The sequence below is a fragment of the Leuresthes tenuis genome, unplaced genomic scaffold (genome assembly GCF_036924035.1).
Source record: "Leuresthes tenuis unplaced genomic scaffold, fLeuTen1.0.hap1 SCAF_1, whole genome shotgun sequence".
In the NCBI taxonomy this organism is placed as follows: domain Eukaryota; kingdom Metazoa; phylum Chordata; class Actinopteri; order Atheriniformes; family Atherinopsidae; genus Leuresthes; species Leuresthes tenuis.
In genome coordinates this window covers 14,763,308-14,784,235 of record NW_027325355.1, presented here as the reverse complement: position 1 = coordinate 14,784,235, position 20,928 = coordinate 14,763,308, and the positions used below count along the sequence as shown (strand labels likewise).

Here is a 20,928-nt window from a genome sequence, read left to right as displayed (position 1 = left end):
GTGCATTGTGTGGAGTGTGTCCATTTGAGCAAACTGGACAAACCATCCAAGAGAATGGAAAGAAAGGCAGCCAACATCCAAAGAAGAGCTTCGGGACGTCCTTCATGAAGCCTGGAGAACTCTTCCTGAAGACTAAGAGTTCTAAGAAATGACAAGAAAGCTATATATATATACATATATATATATATGTATGTAGATATCGCAACCATCTTCTCACTATGCTGAACTCTAGCTCTAAATGCCCTCCTGCTCCTTATTTTTGGCGGGTTTGCCAGTCTTTCCACAGGGAGAGCCTTTGCATGACACATCCAGAGATGTATACAATCAGGTCAAGAAAGCAGAGAGAAAACGAAGGGGAAACTACACCGAGAACTGTGGTAACAGGCTGTCGACGATAAACAGCGCCAGAAATGCTTCGGGGGAAGTTTGGCACCCGGTAGAGGACGCTAATGGTTTGTAACTTGGCCATAAAAACGGCGTCTGTTGCCATTTTATGAATTTGTCAGATAATTTTTGGCGCCTGCTCTTACCAACAGAAATGACAGATTCTCATCATCTTTTCAGTTGTTTTGTTTTTTTGGTCGCTGGTGTTTTAATGTCTCCATTTTCTTTACCACCCCGGGGGTCAATTCTCCCTCGTCGGGAATTCTTTGAATAGCTACCCACTCACAAACAGCTCCTCTGTTTGATACCTGGAGAAAACTCTTGACCTCCAGAGCACCAATAGAAAGCAGCAGCATAGGCAAAGGAAATGAGCATGAGCTTTGAATGCTGTTGCCGAGGAGGGGGAGCGAGAAAGAGACTCTTATACGGCCTGCAAATGCAGTCACTGGTTTCCTCGAAACCCAGCATGTAAAAGCTTATTCAAACTCTATCATATTATATATTTTTTCAACAACTACAATGACAGTCAAGGTGTACTTAACCTCTGTGATTATTCCAGTCACAACGCACCCCTGTAATTGTTCATAGTTCTATGGCAGGCCGTGAATTTCTTAAAAAAGAATCCCAGTTTTTCAGTAAGTGGGCACAAACATTCAGAAAAGAAAAGGCAAGCTGAAACGTAACCCAGGGAGCATGTTGTCCAATGGAAGACCACTAATAGTGAGTCAGCTCTGGCCCAATGCTGGTGTGTGGATTTAGGCTACTTTGGGCAAATAGTTGTCACATTTTGGTAAATTAACTCTGACTATTAATCATGTAAAGCGTATCTGCACCCATTAAGAAGCGCTATTTATATCATTCCCAGGATGACTCTGGCCCAGGACCGGCTCTCTGGATTTGGGCGTTTGTGGGCCAATCCGTTTTTGTGTTTTTGGCCCGCTGGGAAATGTGAATAAATGCAAAGTCTCTGGCACGACTCAGGAAAGGAAGCTGTGTTTCCTGTCATCTGCTGCTCCATCACCATCCCTTCCACTTCTTCTACTCTTCTCTTTTATTCAGAGCCTGCAGTTCGATCGTTCATTCCCAGATTCTCTTTTTCTGGGTCTAAATTTTTCATGTTTGTTGGCATTTTCTATTATTTTTTTATCACCACAGATCAAAGGCTGAGCTACTCTCCCGCAACAGCCTCTTCTGTGTAATATGGACCCCTTATAGAGTCTCTGAGGTGACCTACTTAAAGCTGGCTGTCAGCGTATAGCATCAGCTCACAGCCCATTCACGGCCGTCGGGCTCGCCGTGCACGTCCCGGCATGACGAAGAGCGTCTCATCTGCGGGCGGGCAATAAACGATAAAAATAAATTGAGGCACAGAATCAACCCAGCAACATCACTGTTATGTAACGCAAACGGTGCCCCAGTTACTCGCGAGCGCTGCTGTATCTGCTGCCGCATAACATGATCCAGATTAGACGGTCCAATTTCCTGTTAAACACAAGAGCTGGAATGACACGCATCAAGACAACTCTGATGACGCAGAGTAAGCGTCCACTCCCTTCACACACAAATGCACAAATGCACACACGCTTTTAATCCATTACAGACACAGAAACAAAGGCTTAAAAGTCAAAATTTGGATGAAAAACACCCCAAATATTACTTTCAACCCAGCCTGAATACACGGAGGAAACACATGCCGGCGAAATGCATTATACACGTGTGAGATGCCGGTTCTGACTCCCATTCTGCAAATTACCCATAGACGATTGATAGGAGCTTTGTACTAAGCAAGGCCGTGTAATCCATCCAAAGAGGAGTCGACATAAATATTTCACCTCTTCCTCAGCTGACATATGGCGTTTTGTCTCGAGCTCTGTGCTCCAGTTTGAGCTGAGAACTTGTCAGGGACGCCCCCGGTGGAAAAATCTCTCATCTTAACGGGCCATGAAACACATGGAACACCTTAGAATGTGTGAAAGAAACAACAAAAAGAAAGAAAAAAAAAACAGGAATGACAACCTTGTGACAAATACTGAGCGAGCGGCACCGGATCACTCGGGGTCGTCTGCCCAGAGTAAAGTCATCCGGTCCGAACTGGTTCGCAGGTGACACCGAGGGACAAACCACAACACGAAACGCTCATGCCTGTCGCCTGATGGAATGTCAGAAAAGCGCCTCTTATGTTTTCTCAGATGCCTGAAAAAATAAATGTATCGGAGGCTCATATCCTCCCAGGAAAAGGAGTGTTTACAGGACTTAGTGGGTTTATCTGTGCCAGGACCAGCTGGGCCACAAGGGCCAGAGACGTCATGTCCCTGCATCATCAGTGGAAGGATAAAGATTCATGTTGGAGTTTCATGGATCAGATTAAACTCGGTGACCTCAAACTGCTTGACTTTAAGTTGAACAATAGTAAAATCGCATCCACTCCAAATGATTTGAAAACGAGAAATGCATCACTTGGTGAATTAAGCTTTGTAAAGATATGTGCATATGACAAGGAATTCATTCATCGGATTCGGATTTTTCCGCATCAACTGAAGCAGCTTCCCCCTTTTCGTGGTTGCCCATCTGTACGACGCCACCGGAGCTAAGCTGGACTTTTACCAAAGGCCTCCAGGCTCCTTCGTGTCCCACTATTAGAACAAGCCTTATGCTCCCGCTGCTCCAAAAGAGAGCGAATCCTAACAGAGGGGGGCTTACGCAAAGGTGGAAGGGGGAAAGAGATGGAGGAAATGGCACGTGAGATTAAAAAATGGGAAGGAGAAAGTGAATAAGAGAGAGAAAAAAAATGCATGCATGGATTGTTGAGTGGACAAATGTGAGCATGCTGAATCATGCACCCATATCACAAACATGACCCAGTTTCAGTCTAACAGTGAATCGGGCTGCTGCGTACCCAATTAAAGGAATTAAAGCTGCAGGATCGAACAATAACTGCGGCAAAGTGGTGCCGAGAAAGCCTTTGTGCAAACAACACCGTCAAGTGTTAGGGGAAATGAAATATTCACAAAGCTTAACCGCCGCAGTGAATAAATTATAAATCAGGACACGCTTTGTCTCAGCGACGGTGCTCCTTCCAGATCCGCTCTCATGTTGCAGTTTAGGAGCAAAAAGGCTGACAGATTCAAGGCTTTAAGGAGGTTTTAACCGAGATTATTTCATCCCTGTGGATCAATATTTGATGCTTTGAGGACAGGGGATGGGAATTCATTTAGTGCGTCTATCAAAACGCAAAAAGCATTAAAGAAAACTAAACAAAAAGAAAGACAGGATGATGCTGTGTGGGATACAAATCAAAGCTCAACAGGAGAAGTGTAACAGGTAAAGTATGTGCGAAACATGGCAGCGTCCCATCCGGGGTTGTCGAGCGGTGTTCGCTTGATAAGACGGGAATCCCAGCGCATCAATATAAAATGTGCAGGCGGCACTCAATCAGGTGTGGACTCAATCGCGTGGAAGCATATGAACCCTAACCGTATAGTTTTAAGGCCGAACGTTACAAATCCGTAGGTGAGAGAGCAGAAAAGAAGTTAAAAAACACAATTTGTTGAAAACAATGGTGGTGGACAGGTCTGGAACCTGCAGTTTCCCGCTAGAGATGATTGCTTCCAGTCTCCCTTGTTACTTTTGACTCGTGGTCCCAATGACAACAGAGCAACTGCCCAAAGAAACCCTCCTAACAGTCACAGAGATCAGTGAATTTGCACCTTCTCCCATCTACTTTTTCCTCATAAAAAGGGACAAATAGAGATATTTGTGGACCTAATGATGTGGGAACACGTCGACGCCTTGACTCATCGAAACACAGGCAAAAAAAAAAAGGCTTATTTTGGGTTAGATGCCCGTAACATGTTTGAGAAGTAAAGAAGGGGAAGGAGTTCACCACTCAGGCTGTGCTGTACTCAAAAAGAAAGCAAAAAAAAGGAACATTACTGTCGTGGGAAACCTCCGAAAGCCATCGTCGGTAATCTCGGTTCATCACTGCGTCCGCAAAAAGTCCAAACTCTGCCTCGTACAGAGAGAAATGGACATAAAGAAGATCCAGAGATGTGAATTTACAGTTATTGAACCGAACAGATGGATTAAAAGCTTGCAAATATGCAAGAGATAGAAGAGCAGGTTGGCACAGAGTTGTTTCTTTTAGACAGCTGCGTGTCACGGCTCAGCTCAAAGTTAGTGAGTCAAGTCAATAAAGTAAGCATCATTAAAGCCTGACAGTGAGTAGCGTGCAACAAGCCACTCCAAAAACAGAAAAGTTTGGCCAAAAAAACATGAGTCGATCAGCATTTGTCCGTAAATAGTTTTCTCGTTTTTGTCCTTCTCCAAGAGCATCCTCAACCATTTCCCCATCGTGCCGCTTTAAGGTTCTTGATTTATTGTTTCCTGTGCAGCGACCGTACTGTATGAAGCTGTATGAAGCTGTATGAAGGGGGGGGGGGGGGGGGGGGGCCTTAAGCTTTTTCACTCCCGTGCAAACACAGCGCAGCAGTCAGTATAAAGCTGCACTTGACATTCCAAAGAGGCACTCGCGAGCAGATTCACCTTCAGTTAACCCTGAGCCAAAAACAAGTTTCCACTCCTGTGATTTGCCAGATCGTCCCCGCTGTCCAGATAAGGTTGTCAATCACCACGGTGCAGGAGGGAGGGGGGGGGGCTGCCCTTTCTCTCCGCTGCTTCACACGTGGGTGTGTTTATATGTGCGGTTTCATTTTAGAGCCGTGATGTCGGAACCTCACGGAATCCGCGACATTTCTGCGTTTCCTACACGAGGTTATTCCGACAGATTCTGGGAAAGACGCGCTCTGACTCAGGAAATTAAACATTTTTTCATTTTCAGCGGATAAGACAAACAAAAACAGAGAGGGTATGAGTTAGCTGCAGTGTAAGAGGAGACAAAAAAACAAGAAAAAAAGATCCACTTGCAGAATGTCACCAAACTGCAGCCGTGCCAGCGTTAAACTCTGAGACAGCAGAGAGACAAAAAGCGCCTCCTATGTGACTTCCACCATTATTTTCCTGACATCTGAACCTCAAATTAACTTGATTTTGGACATGAAGCCCAAGTCCGAGCAAAGTCACTCCACAATGACCGTTTCCTGCCCAGTGCTAGCACATAGAAATTGGAAGTGACTTACCGGTAGGCTCCTTTCAAGAGACAGTCTCTTTAACTGCTCTCTCCTTTCCAGGTGTCTGCTCATGGCCCCTCTGCCCGGCAGCGATCCACACACCTGGGAAGCCCTGGAGGGAGGGGAGACGGGGGAGGAGTGGAGAAAGTCAACAAAGAACACCTCACGTCCGGTCGCTCACATTTCCGCTGTTAGCAGGCTGTTCGCCTTTCATATGAGATCAGAGTCCAAGCTAACAGGTGGCTGTCTCGGTTACAGTTTTACAACCATCCCTTCTACTTTCGTTGTCTGTCATTTCTGTCAGTTTCTGCTGCGCGAGCGTGGACCTCTGCTAAGGTCTGACAGGACTCTTGCTGTTCTCTCTCGGCGTCACCCGGGCATCCCGCCCTCTAACCCGAGCCCAAACCCACAAACTTCAGCCCTTTGTTTTTCCAGGCCTCTCCAAACAGAGCTGGGAACCAGTCCGACCTGGCCTGACTGAGACCACAGCAGAAGATAAACACTTCACTTCACGCATACTACTCCTTTACAAAGAAGCCAGGGTTTTAGACTCAATGTGGTGGCGCACAATGTAAGCAGAGCACTTCCTCATCGGTGAGGACAGGGTCAAGGGTCAGCTGTTGTACGCCTCAGGGTTCAAGACCCTGCCGGTGCAGTAGAACTTGTATTTCACGGTATACGTAGGAAAACCCTGGATGTGGGACTGCATGAGTATGAATGAATGAACAACACTGGTCAGATACCCTGGACACAAAACCAAGTAAACCTCTAGTCTTTACTTCAGGTCAGTTATCTGCCTTAGAAACGTTCTTATGCAACAGCTCTTCAAAACAGCCCTCTTTGCCTCGGCGGCAGGCTGTATCTGTTACACCCAGTCCGAGGCTTCATCAGCATGACTGCACTTGTCAAACATGCCCACACATCAAAACGCCATCCACCGCCAATCTGGTAGGTCCGAGCATATCGACGCGAAGCTGCAAGCGGGGTTCAACTGCTGAGCTTTTCACCCTCTTCGGACGTCCCGGGGCGATGCATCGAAGGAAGCTGCCTAATCAGTGAACAGGATGTGGGACGCAATGTCTCTAATGAGACAGAAAGAAACAGGAAGAAAAAAAGAAGAAAAATCAGATTCACGTCTGTCTCGCTCGCTTTGAAAAGTCTAATTGAGCAAGTTGACTGCATCTGATGAAACGCTGGGTCTATGTTTAGACTGGGTTAGAGTTTGGTCCTTTTCCGTTGGAGATTAGGAGAGGAAGTTGAACCCTCAGATCCCCTTGGATTCGGAGATAGGACGGGTTACAGGAAATTGAGAATGAGTTATTAAAATGGATTATAGCATTGGCTTTATTTGCACAAACCCAGCATGGAGACACACTAATGCCATTTTCCTTAAGGGTGTATATGGTGCATGAGGTACTGGATCGATTAGAAGTGATAAAGATTAAACAAACACATTAAAGGCCAGATGTCAGGGGCATTCAGATAAAGGACCCTCCTATCGTTGACATTTAAACAAACCAAATGATGCTTAGTCTTTTTTGCTGTCAGTAGCAAGTTTACATGTCAGACCATTACAGTAATGAAAATGTCATAGCTGATGGACGAGGTAATGATTTCTTTTCCCAGCAACTAAACAACACGCATCCGGTTCCAAGAGAAAAAAGCTGAAAAGTGTCTTCTCCAGCTGAATGTGACGCCAGCAGCATGTCTCAAAAAAAAAAACCACTTTACTTACAAATTCACTCTGTGCTACACCCTTCAACGACCCAGCATTAAGATAACTGTCATCAGTACATGTCATTCAGATGTTTAAAGAGCATTAACACTGGAAGCAATTCAAATAAATATGTGCATTTTCCTTTATTTATACACCTCCAACTGAGAGCCCTCAGCAACATCCAGCTACAGCTGATAAAACATCAAAGGACAGCTCTCGAGACTGAAGCTTTAACTGTGTGATGATAAGCTGCGGGTGCTCCACATATCTCCAGAGTAGCTTACAACATGATTAAAGGTCACATCTGACAGTGACACAATGGATTTAACTCCAACATCGCAGGAACTATTTGACTGCACGACTGATTGTGACATCACACACTTAAGTCTCGCTCAAACAGATATTAATCCCCTTAAAAACTTTTGTGTGCTCCTCAGAATTGTACATTTTTAACATTTGTTGTGAAAAATATAACCTGGGGGGTGGGGGTGTTGGCTGACTACACCATTTTCCTTATTCCCTTCATCTTTCCTGTTTACTTTGACTCTGCTGTGTTTTGCTAGAACCAGTTCTTTGAACAAGAGATTCTCAAAAACAGGAAGCTAAATCCTACAAGCTTGCCTGCAAATGGAAGTATCAGAATGGCAATGGCGTTTTCACTTTCTGTCACTTTCAGCGATGTCACAGCACACCACCCACCGGTCTGTCACACAGCCTGGTGGCTAGCAGATGTTGCTGCTCGGCTGCAGCTAGCATGCTTAGCTAGGATAGCTCTTCCAGGCTGCTAAGTGACCACCAGCAGCTATGGCTACAAGTATTGCATTTCTAATTATGTAGACAGTGATAGAAAGTGAATACATAACTATACCAACCCTTCCTCTGTTTTTTATGAAGTTTATGTGATTACAGTCACAGTTGTAGCTGCCTTGTAGCAGCCAGATAGCTTCTTCACAATGCATGCTCATTACCTGTGAAGCCTCGCCCCACAAGTAGTCAGGATAGGTTCCTCCAATGAAAATACCTGACCTCACCTTTCTGAGACTGTGGGTGGAGTTGTTTAAAGGGTGAAGTTGAAAGGCAGAAATTCCAAGCACTGATAGGTGCCATTGCTCAGGATGTCTCGTAACAAAAAAAACCATCTTATGGGCATGTTAGCAAAAGAGGGGGACAATTCAGACAAAATTTATCAGATTATCGCCTCTGTTTAGAGTTCCTGAATTGGCTTTAAAGTTAATACGTTGGCCGGGTCTACGATTCAGAAACTTCTTGATGAGAAACTCTGCTTGCTTTAGTTCTCTGCTGCACTGATGGTACACAGCATAATCCTAGGCTGTGCAATATGTTTCACAGAACTAGCAATCAGTGTCTCATCGTTTAAGCATTCACTGAGCAAAACCGTGACCGGCTGCTGAAAGCTATGGCCATAGCCGCTCTGTGTAAAAAGCAGCGACCTGGCCAATTTTCCTCAGACGGCAAACTTGTTGACTGTCCACAGATCGTTCACGGTTCTTGGTTGCTTGGGTTTAAAGGAAATGAAACACTTAGAGGCTGCTGGCCATGACAAATGGGGTTTTAAACATGCAGCGACACACTCCATTGAAAAAAAAACACTGGTTTGTGATTTGAGATCAAAGTAAAGACCTCTAAACATGTGACGTTTTGTTGTATTTAGCTAAAGTTACATTCCACAGTTTTAAGGGTGGGGCGGGGGCTCCTTTGAAATTACTAATGACAATTCGGGGGTCGCCCTGCAACTGAGACCTATTCATGACTGCCCTCTCTCCCTCCTGATTCCACGTGATTTACACCGAAAGCAATTACTGATATGTTAAACTGGGCTAGTGTTGACCAAAGTGACACGCGTCGAAGCCTATAGGCCGCACGGCCCCCAGCCGGCCATCCAGCTAGTCATCGAGCCAGCCAGCGGGGTGGAAAGGATATAATCAAAGGAGGCCAGGAGGACGCTGACATCTGGGAGTCTTTGTGTTGTAGGCCTAATTAGATGCCAGAGTGTAGGGAGGAGGCGAGGCAGGATGGTGTGTTAGTGTGTGTGTGTGCGTGGAAGGGAGGGTGTTGTTTGAGGTGGGAAAAGGGGGGCAGCTCTCTTTTTTAACATCTGCTCCAGGAACAAGGGAAGACCCAGCTGAGGTCACAGAACCCCAGACAGCTCCAAACTATCACGGGGATAATGTGGAGGGATAACAGCTTAATGATAACACTTAAAGCCATTGAGAGATCACTGTTCTGAAAACAGACTGTGAGCCTCACGGATAAATGGTGATAATAAGCCCAGATTGTCCATGAATATGGATTGTCATGGCTCGGATTTGATACTGTTCCCTTTGTAAGGTGGGGGGATTTAAGCAGCCGCGCGTTAATTGCAATCATCGGCCATCAACTACCACTACCAGGATAATCCTACAGTAAAGTTCTGCTGTTGGCACCATGCTTTGGCTTTTAAGCGCCGTCACAAGTGACAACATTGCCCTTTGTACCCAATAAAGTCAGCCATTCTCACGAGCTTAAAAGTCGGCACGAGTAAGAACTTCTTATCGTTGTTAAGTCAAATAAAGATATCCAAGGGGTGCCTTGAACTCTGCCCCATCCCACACGCAACAAAACATTTCATTGAGCAACAGCCGCAGTGGAAACATATCAATAAAAGAACTTCCTGTGATCTGCACCTTTGAACAGCCCTCATTATGACTCGCTTTAGTCATGGGTTATACATCAAACTATATTAGAAATAATGCAGCAAATGCATTAAAGCAAATATTTAAATAGCCATCTGGAGGAAAAGAATGCAAGAGGGCAAGCCAGAGACTAAAGAAGAACGTGCATTTCGCAAGTGTTTTCAATTACTGCTCACATTCTATCCTAAACCTTTCAAAAACACAAGAGCTCTCAGAAACAAAAGCCGCTAAGCCAAAGAGTGTTTCTGTGATCAATACCCTCTAAAAAGGGAGCATGCCAGGAAGTGCCAGGGCCCGAAAATGGATGGTGGGTGTGATTGGACATTGATTGGTGAACCCCCTTTGCCCGAGGAACCAATTCATTTTGTCTCCATGCCCTGTGCCTGGCTTGAATGGGAGGCAGACTGAAATGAGGTCAACTCAGAGGCTTCCCTCCCCGACGCCCCCTCCTCCCGGTAAAGGACCCACTTCTCCCTTTCTTTTTCTTCTGAATGATTCATCCCGACTGCCATGTCCTGGGAGAAGAATGAACGACTGGGAAGATTATACGTTTGAGTCTCGCTTTTAATTCACCTGGTACACGGAGGGAAGTGGGAGGGGACGCAGAGGTTTTGGAGGGTGGGGGGGCTGCTATTGCTTTCCATTCATCAAGGAGAAAATTGAAGCATGCGAGTGTCTGATGTGGGGTTTAATGTGTGGACAGAAAGGTCCATCTGCATTCTATCCGCACAGATGGTCTCTGCTGATCGGATGTTTTGAGTCCCTCTGCTGGCCAGCTTGTCTGATCCTGCTTCTGCATGTGTCCCGGAACCGTTGGCACCATCAACTGCAGCCTGACATAGCCTAACATACAATTATAGTGTCTGAGAGCCTCAAACAACGAGGCAAATCTTACGCTGGCCTGTTACTATTGGCAAGCCCTTCATAAAGCAAAATGTTAAGATGGATGTTACATTGTGTTCTTATGGTTGCTGGCGTGGTGTGTCAGTGTTTATGATAACCTGGGAGTCATCACACTTTTACCGCAGTTCGCTCTGATTGGTTATCACATGGGTATCAATGTGTGAGACTCAATTTAATCATCAACGTACAACTCCAGGAAAAGCGGCATTGATATAAATCAAATGTTTGTTTCTGTTTCTGTGTCACATTCATTATAAACGGCGTCAGAATGTGCACATCTATATGAAAACTGAGATCATGCCGCTGGAACTTGCGTGTCATGTGCTGCCATTTAAAGATAAAAGAGAAGTAAGGACTTGTGTTGTTGGTTAAGGGAACAGGTTTCATAGTAAGCAAGTCATCAAGCTCTGGTCTTATGATTTATTGGCTCCTTTTAGCATCAAATTGTGTGACACTGGGTATCTTTCAGCATATTTTTCAATGTGTCAGGTAGACATATTTTAAGCAAAAAAAACATGATCTCTCCTTAAACTTAACCGAGGTGACTAAAAAAAAAAAAAAACACCTACAACAAAAAGACTAAATAAAAATAGAAAGTCAAGCTAAAACGTAAGCGAAACAAAAAAAAAATCGCAAAACCAGGAGAATATCCAAAGAAATACGAACCCAAATCTGGAGGCCGTGAAACTGTGACGTACATGCCACCATCAGGGGCTCTGTTTACTCAGCAGTTTGTTGTGATGACTCAACTTTTCCCAATATAAATAGCTCTTTCCATAGTGTAAATGCCCATCAACTGTGCGTGCATGGAACACACAAAAAAGCAATACAAGATACACCGATTACACTAACACTAACCTGCACAGGCCAAACAGCAGCCCAGCATTTTCTCTTATGTAATATTATTGCCTAAACCTAACCAAGAAGTGGGAAAAGTGTGTAAGTAAAATGTAATAATATACCACAACTCAGAAGTGGTTTTTTTAAGGTAAGTACTTGAATGACATCTGTTCTACTATGGAAACACTAATTTTCCTCCTGCTGCTATTAGGGGCGATACTTTATAGGACACTGTTATGGGTCGCATTTAAAGGGGAACTCCGGTATTTAAATCTAGACCTTATTTCTGGCATAAAATACGTTCATCTACTCATCGAGAGCAGTTTGGTGAAAGTAGGCATCCTTCGGAAGATATTTTGATTCCTCGAGATCCATATAACGAAGTGAAGGGGGGCATAGACGATGCAGCCTCTAAATAAGGCATTATCTGTCTTTATTTCACCAATACTTTAAGACAAATGAATGAATGAACACGTACTATTGCACTGTTAGTTCATAGCTCCAATGTTGTTGTTATTGGCGGCTATCGAGGGGCTTATAGGCCCCCCGATAGCCCTCTATCGCATTATACCTCGTTATATGGATATACGCGGAGCTTGAGTAATCTAAATATCTTCCGAATAACGCCGACTTTCACCAAACTGCTCTTAGTGAGTAGATAAACGTATTTCATGCCAGAAATAAGGTCTACGTTTAAAAATACCAGAGTTCCCCATTAAAGGTAGATGTGTGGTTTCTATTGGTTCCCATAATTGTGTTCCACTGACACAAACAATGTTTGTTTCCACGAAGATCTGCAGCTGTTTGTTTGCATATCCATAAGAAAGAGGTCCACCCTCAGAATCAAACACTTCCATGGCCACAGGGCTTTGACGAAATTGCCACATTTGTTGCCATGGCAATAAGAACAGGTTTGGAGAGGTTTCTTTTATCCGCAATGTTTGTAATCCTGACAGAGAAGCTTTGTGTGCACAACAGCGGTACAGAAAACATGGCTGTTTGCTTCAGTTTTCTGTGTCATTGTACTCTTGAGAAGAAAAGAACAGCCTCTACACTAAATGTCCTTTGAACAACATGCGATTCGTAAAACTATGAAGGTTCTCTTAAAATTAACAAATGACAAACAACTAATCATAATTTCATCATTTAAAGTCAAAACTGGTTCCTAAGAGGGTCATTGCAAGTGCCAAGCAGCCGCATTAATGGCTGAAAATGGCTCCAAAACACTTAAAAGCCCAAAGGTGCTCAATTTAAACAATGACAAGGTGAAAGGAGTAAAAGGCAACCCTGGGTGTTTAATCAGTGAGGAACAAATGGAGCAGCTTATTGCGTTCACTAGTCACAACGCTGTGAGACATGCCGGAGGACCATGGGAGTTGTGTAAATCCTTTGGTGGGTGTTCCAGTAACCCCACAGACATCTGACACCGTGTTCTGCGTTGTTTAATCGTCTGTGCTTATATTCTCACTTATCACCAAACGCTCCAGTTCTGTCCTCTTGTGTGTTCTCTCTGAGGCGTCATTTCATTCATTCGTTGCGTGATCCATTCAGCAGCAATCTGCATGAAGGCTTTTCAGCTGAGCTGCCACTTTGAAGAGTGTATTGTCAATATTAGACTTGGCTGAACCGTTCAAGAAAGCCTGTCAAGTATGACTGATGCTCCATCTAATCAGGACTTAGAAACCAGAGGATTGAAAGGACTTGTCTTCTGTCTGATGTTACTCTAAGCTAACGCCTGAATTACTTCCTAATCAAAACTGTGTCAAACAACATGAAGAGGAAACAAACTGGGAACAAGAAAATGTTGTTCTCTGACAGTTTCAGTGATAAAGATTCTGCCTGGACTTGTCAGAGCAGCCTTAAATCTTGTTTAGTCAGCAGTGCTTAGGAGAGAATTTGATGTGGGTTTTAAAAGGAGGAGGGGTGGGGGGTGGGTGTTTGGAGGTCGGGTGGAAAAAAAAAAAGAAAAACAATGCCTGCAATGTCGTCATCCTGCTCATAAGGGGAGTCCCTGCAATTCCCAGCGCTTATCCCACCAGATGCGTAGGATGCTTTAATATACATCCTGGAAAAAAAAAAAAATTAACTGAGCTTCCTGTTGTGGGACTCCCAACTTAAACCCGGCATGCTTCAGCCAGCAGCGTGACTCTCTGCTGAACTCTCTCATGATAGCACTTCAGGTTGAGAAACGAAGCCAGAAAAAATAGATTCAGAAGGCCCAAGGGTGACGCTTCAAACCAAGAGAGGGCAGAGGAATTTTCCAACTGTTATCAAAATACACAACTTGCCCCCCACCCCACCCCCCTCATTTTGGTATGTGAGCATCATGCGATGGGCAGCTCACCAGGAAAATGAACACATGCATTTCATCAGCTGGCTACTGACAGCTTGAGAAACAACAGCGTGTTTGTCTATATGAATGTTTTCCATTGTGCTTTCTCTGCAAGAAAGATAATGTAGGCAAAACACATGTTTGACAGCATGAAACCAAGCATAAACACATTTTTCCTTCCTTTACAAGTAACAGTAACAGATTAAGATGTTTTCCAAACTGCTAAGGTCCATGTCCGATAAGTAAATAGTATGTTTTGAGAGTCTGACTCGCACAATATCATGATATATTTTATCATAACATTACTTATTATGTTATGTGTTCAAACTTTATTTTGTTTGGACAAAATCTATGAAATGATCAGCACTTGCTACTATGCTAATTAGCTAGCTAATGGCTACATCTTTATGTTGTGAAGGGAAGACTGTGATAACCAGTTCATGTTCTAGGTTTTTTTCTTTGTTTCCTTTTTGTCATTTTAAGTCCAGACTCAAAAGACAAAATGTTGGTTTAGACGTTGAACTGTTGAGAGAAAATGTCAAAGATACACTTAAGTTTCCAATGCAAATTTGTACATGCTTACTGAGATAATGCCCCGGTTGCATGGAACATCTAAAAACTCACAGAGCAAATCTGAAACATTTTTCTTTGGAAAATGGACTTTTTGTCATACTCTGCACCAAAAGTCCTAATTTCAGTGCCACTTAAATACATCAACCTTTACTGCTAATTCAGTGAGTTTTTCCAGAAGGGAATTCCTACTTATGTATAAGCCACAATTTTCTGACTAATACAATTCTAAAATCTAATATCCCTTCAGTAAACTGATCCATTAGCAGTAACCTTTGTCAAAAAGCTTTGACAACAAATATATGCTAACAAAAAGTAACAAGAATGTTAAAATTGTATTCCAATTTTGGCTTAGACACTGAATGTACATATTTAAAACTAAGAATATACAACATTTATTTATTTTTTTTTTATTTGAGACACTTCATTGTGGTATTAATCAGCTAAAAACTTTAAGCTAGTTGTCCCTTGAACAGCAATTAATGTTTTAATGAGCTACATGGTGACATTTATACATTGTGAAGGAGTAGCTAGCATAGCACATGCTGGTTCATGCTGGTTCATTGTCACGGTTGACTGAGTAGTTAAAAGGAACTTAGTCATCCTCAGTATTAGTCAATGCACCTGTGATTTCCACTTTGTAAAAAGTCAGATAGGTTTCACTGTTGTTTTGTCATTCTCAAATGTGCTAAAGTGGAACAAGGTAATTAGTTAAATGGCCAACTAACAGGGTAATTCAAATAGAGACCGCATATTAAGGGTGTAAAAGGCTAATTCAGCATTGGAAAACATTTATTTAACGATTTTCTCCATGCTTGTGCGGTCACTGCTTTTAGCAACCTTATATAAAACTCTTAAACTCGCTGAAATGCTCAAAATCAAAAGCCAGGGCTAAAACATGCCGACTTAGAAGATGTTAATGTTACACACCAACAAATATGTTGTTTCAACTTGCAAAAGTTAACTCAAACTAGGCAGAAAAAAAATCTATTAACTGGAATTATTATTATATGCCAAAGTTTTGCTTGAAATACTGCAGGTCACATTTGCATTGACACATCCCTTCATGCTCTTCGCCCCCTTTGGCTCATTTCTTCCAGACTATGGATGAAAGAGAAACTCTTCAGCTTCCTATAAAGTCAGAAGACAGACAAGCTGGAACCCAAACTTACTCAGCGCCGGCCGGATCCTCTCCACTCAACAGGTCTGCAGCTCCCAGACGGTCATAGGTGTTTTGGTTAGGAAGATAACGTGATGATGTGGACTCTCCTTTGATGGCAGCTGAAAACATGCTGTTGTAAATTCCCCCTGGAAGTGTTGCAGGGGGAGAGGAAGCCACACACAAACACACACTTAAACCCCACTATCTATGCTGCCAGTGCTGGAAGTCTGCAGCAACACCCAGTAAAACTTGTAAATAGAAGGGAGGGAGGTGGCGGTGGTGGTGCAGGAGGGAGTTAGGGAGGCGTGGTGGGGCGGGAGGATAAGGAGAGTGAGGAGAAGTTCCACATTACATCACCAGCAGCTGTTGACAGGCCGGTGTTTATTAACTAACTGCAAGGGCCAGAGGAGTCAAAACCACATGGCTCGCGCTCACACGGCCCTAAAAACACTGACAGGACAAGACAACGCTCACTTGCATTTAAAGCACCAGACGAGCAGCTACATGCAAACAAATGTGCACCATGGGGCTTTTTCTGGTTAGCCAGGAGCATCTTTCTCAGGCTTATTTTTTTCCCCCATTTCTACCCCCGATTAGTCTTGTGTTACCTGCCATCTGTTTACGCTGGCGGTGAGACCTGCTGACTCGACGAGCAGAGCTGTTTTTCTGACTCAGATAGCTGTGACTGTAATGGCATTACTGCAAAGAGGGAGCTGCAGCTGCATTCCTCAAGTGTCTTGGCTTGGCAGGGTCCTCAGCCTCTTAGCTCAGCCTGCATTTCTCTCCCTCCCCTTCCCTGTCTCTCTTTCCTTTTCTTGCCTTCTCATTTAAATGGAGGCACATGACTCGCAGCTTTACTGCCAAGAAGACTTCTTTATGCCGGCTGGGAGCCACCAGCGCTCTGCTTTTTTATTGGCCTCTCTGCAGGGCTCTCCTTAGCTGCATTCCTCACTGCCACCCATCCAAGGCTAAAGGACCAACCCAATCAGTCGAATCAACCATATCTCTTACGTATTGTTTAGTCAGTTTGTCAAGTTTGCATTTCATTTTTGCAGAACGCATTAGATCACAGCCCACTGCCTCAATGAAAAGCCCTTCAGCAAGAACATCAGGCGCCCACTGTTTGTCATCCATCAACCACTGCGAACAAATGGTCCGCCTCAGCCCATCTCCGCTGCATTCCCGTGTTCGCAAACGCAACCGTTTCTCCCGTAATTCCATTCAGTTGTCGCATTCTTTCCCCATAAGCTCACAGCATTGCAGCATTGTTCGCCCACAGAGGCCAAGTCAAGATGCCGGGGCAGAGGGGAGCTGGAAGACAAACGATTAAAGGGCCTCACAGACGGACAAAGGAAACGTGAAGCTGGAGAAGCACCCTGAGCGGCGCAGAGCATGATCACCGATCTACTTCTCATCATGAGCGTTCAATTAAATCTAAATGTCAGGAGCTAATTGGATAAAATAAAAGCGGGCTGTATGGGGCTTGTCAGGGATCTAATGTTAGGAAGAAGGCAGGCAATGATAGGAAGAGATTGACCGGCGTTTCTTAAGGTGACTCTTTGATAGCATAATTGGAGACTTGTGATCTATTCATTTAATCTTAAAGCAAAGTGGACATGCTTTGAATCAAAGGATACACCGACCTTTCGTTTGCACAGTTAACGATGTAGATTGATTAAAAATAAATAAATACTGCTTACTAATTCACGTTCTTATATTTCAAATGTCAGATTTCTTTTTTTTTTTTGGGGCGGGGGGTTAATTTTGGCTTCAGCGGAAAGTTTTGTGGCTTTAATCTTTTCAGTTTAATGAGAACAAACAAACGAATCACGCTTGAGAGTGCAGCAGGAAGGTAATGCCTAATGAGTCTTCAACATGCACCTTGACCCCGGGGTCACATCCGGATCCATTCAAGGCAAAGAGGTACCGACGCTTTGGTGTCACAGGTCAGAGCTCTGCGTGAGCTCTGAGGAAACGATTGGTGTGTGGAGTAGCACACGTGAAAATATGCGAGGATGCAAGGAAATGGGTCAGAGCATTTATTACGCACGCAACCACTTCAGGAAGTGCCGGCCCTTTGCCTTGGCACCGCGGTTTAAAAAAAACCCGTTGAGGTTTTTCCACTGGCGTCCAAACCTGGGCCAACATATTTAAAGCGCTGAGGTGGGCAGGCCTTTTACCCCGACATGTAAAGCACATCTACCCTCACACGGGACCAATCAGCACCCACTTTATGTCAGACTGACACAGTTAAAAATATCAAACCAAAACGTCTCGGGGACTCGGGGAGGGTACACAGAGACTGGCGAGCTCCCCTGAGAATTGCATAGCTTCAAAGGCTTTGTCGAGTCTGCATTTTCAATGCTGATAGGATCACTGGTGGCTGGCCGACACCACTTATCTAAACTCATAGATAAGAATACGAATTGGGTTGCATTTTTATCCGTTATATGTGAACTCAACAGAACCTGAATTGGTGCATTTGGGCCAAATGGCTACAGAGGCTACGTGAGGGTTGTGGGGACCGAGCAGCTCCCTGAAGAGCGACAGAAATTCCCAGGATTTTTCTCCTGCTGCGTTCACACTGTAGACAGGAATGCTGACGTGAGGTAGCTGCCAGCCAGTGGGGGGTAGACGGCAAAACATGTTGTGACTCCTCCGTCCTAAACACTATCAATAAACCCTTGAACCCTTGAATGTCTGAACATATCACCTTACACCTTACCTTTTCGAGGGTTGCCACCAAGCGAAGAAAGCTCATACTTTAAATAAAACCCTATCAAAGCTAATCCACAAACTACAATCTGCGGATCCTGCGGCGCGGACACGAAAATAAAGGGGAACCGACTCCTCACTTTGCGGCGTTCCGTTGCATTTTCAAGGTTAAGAGCTGCTGTTTAAGCAGCCAAACGCATGGATTTTGTAATGGCCATTTATGGAGATATTAACTTTAAGCGAGGGCGGATTTCGAGGGCCCTCAGTTGTGGATGCCCACAGAGAACTGCAGGCGCATTTGTGTAAGCGTTCTTATTATAGCACCATCTTAGACTGTGCTTGGCCCACCACACTCCATATATGCTCAGAAGATTGTCATAATTAGGAGGGGTACTCTCTACATGTGCACTACGTATCAAGACCATGCAGCCACAACCTCCTCCTACAGTCTCTGTTGACATATAAGACACAAGGGGGTGTAACACAAATCAAACCGTGATCTCTTCTTGGTCCAATGTTTGTTTTTACCTCCGACCAAACCGGTTTTGGCACCAAAACCAAACAGAGTGCGAGAGTGGAGCTGATAAAACAAACAGTATTACGGGGGACTCCCAGAAGAGACTAAACTCAGTCGAAACGTGGAAATACAATGAGCCTGAGCCAGGTCTCCAGGACAAGAGTCCCAACATTCAGCTGCTGTCCCTCCGGCCTCCTCGGGTGGATGTTTAGCCCTGGATTAGCGTTCATGTGAGCAATGAGTGACGGCATCGTATCTCTGATGCGACAAACCCGCCACAGTCCTGCAGCATTTGTAACTTGATGTGCCGAAAGACACGACACCAGCGATGGTGGACAGAAAACCTGTGTCATTTGCGTCTCCGGCATTGTTTTAGCCCCTTAAACAGTCGATCGGCGTAGCTGCTTCTCTTGTGAGGTGGAGTTGGAAATAACATGATCACCCTGAAGGCCGACGTGCATTCGAGTTTTGAAAAATGAAATAAAAACACCCATTTCTATATCTTCCCGTCTTCTTCCAGACATGTTTGGCAGCTTTCTTCGGCCGCAATGTTTCCCTCCGGACCCCTTTAGCCGCAGCTGCGGCTCAGACCAGAGCAACCATAAAGCAGTCAACTCAGTGGCGTGCTGCAGTACTTGCAGCTCCTTTGTTGTACCTGGCTACATTGTCCCTTATCAGCAGGAAATTTTAAATCTGAACCTATGACAAAACCTCCCGTGATCGAAACACCAGACGGTCCCGGAGGTCCAGATGTTCTGCAACGTCGTCAAGACAGAACACAGATGGAAGTTTGGGAGGAAAAAGTGGGATCTTTTGCTATGAAAGCCCAGCTAAAAGGGCCCAGGGCTAATTTACATAAGTGAACGTCTTCGAGCATATTAGCTGTGATCCCACAGGCCGACCCTGCTGCAGAGGCGGCTGGTTCGAATTTCCCCTGAGATTACTGGCTCCGAGGAGCAGGAAGTGGCTTTGTTCATGACCCGCGTTACATTCGCATGTTGGAACGCCGCGTCGATGTAATTTGCAGCTGCGTTGAGATCCTGGTTGTGTCCCCGCTCACATCAGCAGACCTCGGAAGTATCTTTATGCGCATATAAGCGCAGGCCCGGGAGAGGCCCGCGCGGTACATACGGTAAAGATTTCAACTTCCACAAATCAGAGAGAATTGTGGCGTTTGTGCTGATGTCAGCAGCTCTGAGTCCACAGGAGATCCCGCTGAGGAGATTTAGATGAACAGGGAATCATGCGGAACAACGTGTTATCCAGGTTGGACCGCGTCAGCTCTTTGTGTCGTCAGACGTGATTGGGTCGTGATAAATTGTGGTAACTCTCCTGGTGCCGTTTTCATATGTTCCTGTCACATTTCTCCAAAAAGCTTTCTCGCCGTTTGTGAAGTTTTCACCGTCAACTGCACTGAATTACGGCCGGTAATTTCCTGAGGCGGATAGCTCTTCTATCTATCCCTCCATCCCCTGGCTGTTTCAAATGAATCGATGGCTGTTCGGCGGGAGTGAGGGGCGAAAAAAAGTGTCTTACGGCTGTCTCGTGCAATTCTTTTCCCACTCGCCCCCCGAGGTAAAGAGATGGGAGAGTCGACAAAAACAAACACAAAACGGGCCTTGTGTTTTCACCCGGTGTTTGTATGCAGCGCCACAGCCGGGCCTCCTGCCAACTTCTCCTCCTTCTCTGCTCCCCAGACTGCAAAAGCACCACTGCCTTCACCTCCACCCCTGTGCCCCCCCTTCCCCTCTCCCCTCGCCTTTCTTTTCCCCGCTCATCAGAAGGCAAACACAAAAGGAGGCAGTCGGAGTGCAGGTCTCCACCAACGTGGGCAGATTAAGCCGAGGCGATGATGAAGACGGCCGGGCAGAGGTGAAAGATGACATGGAAGAGGAGACGGGGCGGTGCACTTTGCCCCTACGCCAACACCAGCTGGGATAAGGAGTGCATCCCGAGCTTTCTTTCCCCT

At 44.9% G+C, this 20,928-nt stretch overlaps 1 protein-coding gene across 1 annotated transcript in view; it reads right to left on the bottom strand.

Moving 5' to 3' along the window:
• LOC140297040 (nck-associated protein 5-like) overlaps positions 1-15,937 on the bottom strand; it is a 134,541-nt gene extending 118,604 nt beyond the window's left edge. Inside the window, exons 1-2 of the mRNA XM_072379738.1 lie at positions 15,738-15,937; positions 5,520-5,622 (exon numbers count right to left, since the gene is read on the bottom strand). Of these exons, the coding sequence (XP_072235839.1) occupies positions 5,520-5,622; positions 15,738-15,856 (222 nt within the window). The 5' untranslated portion in view covers positions 15,857-15,937. The remainder of the gene's footprint in view (positions 1-5,519; positions 5,623-15,737) is intronic.
• Between the last annotated feature and the right edge of the window lie 4,991 nt (positions 15,938-20,928).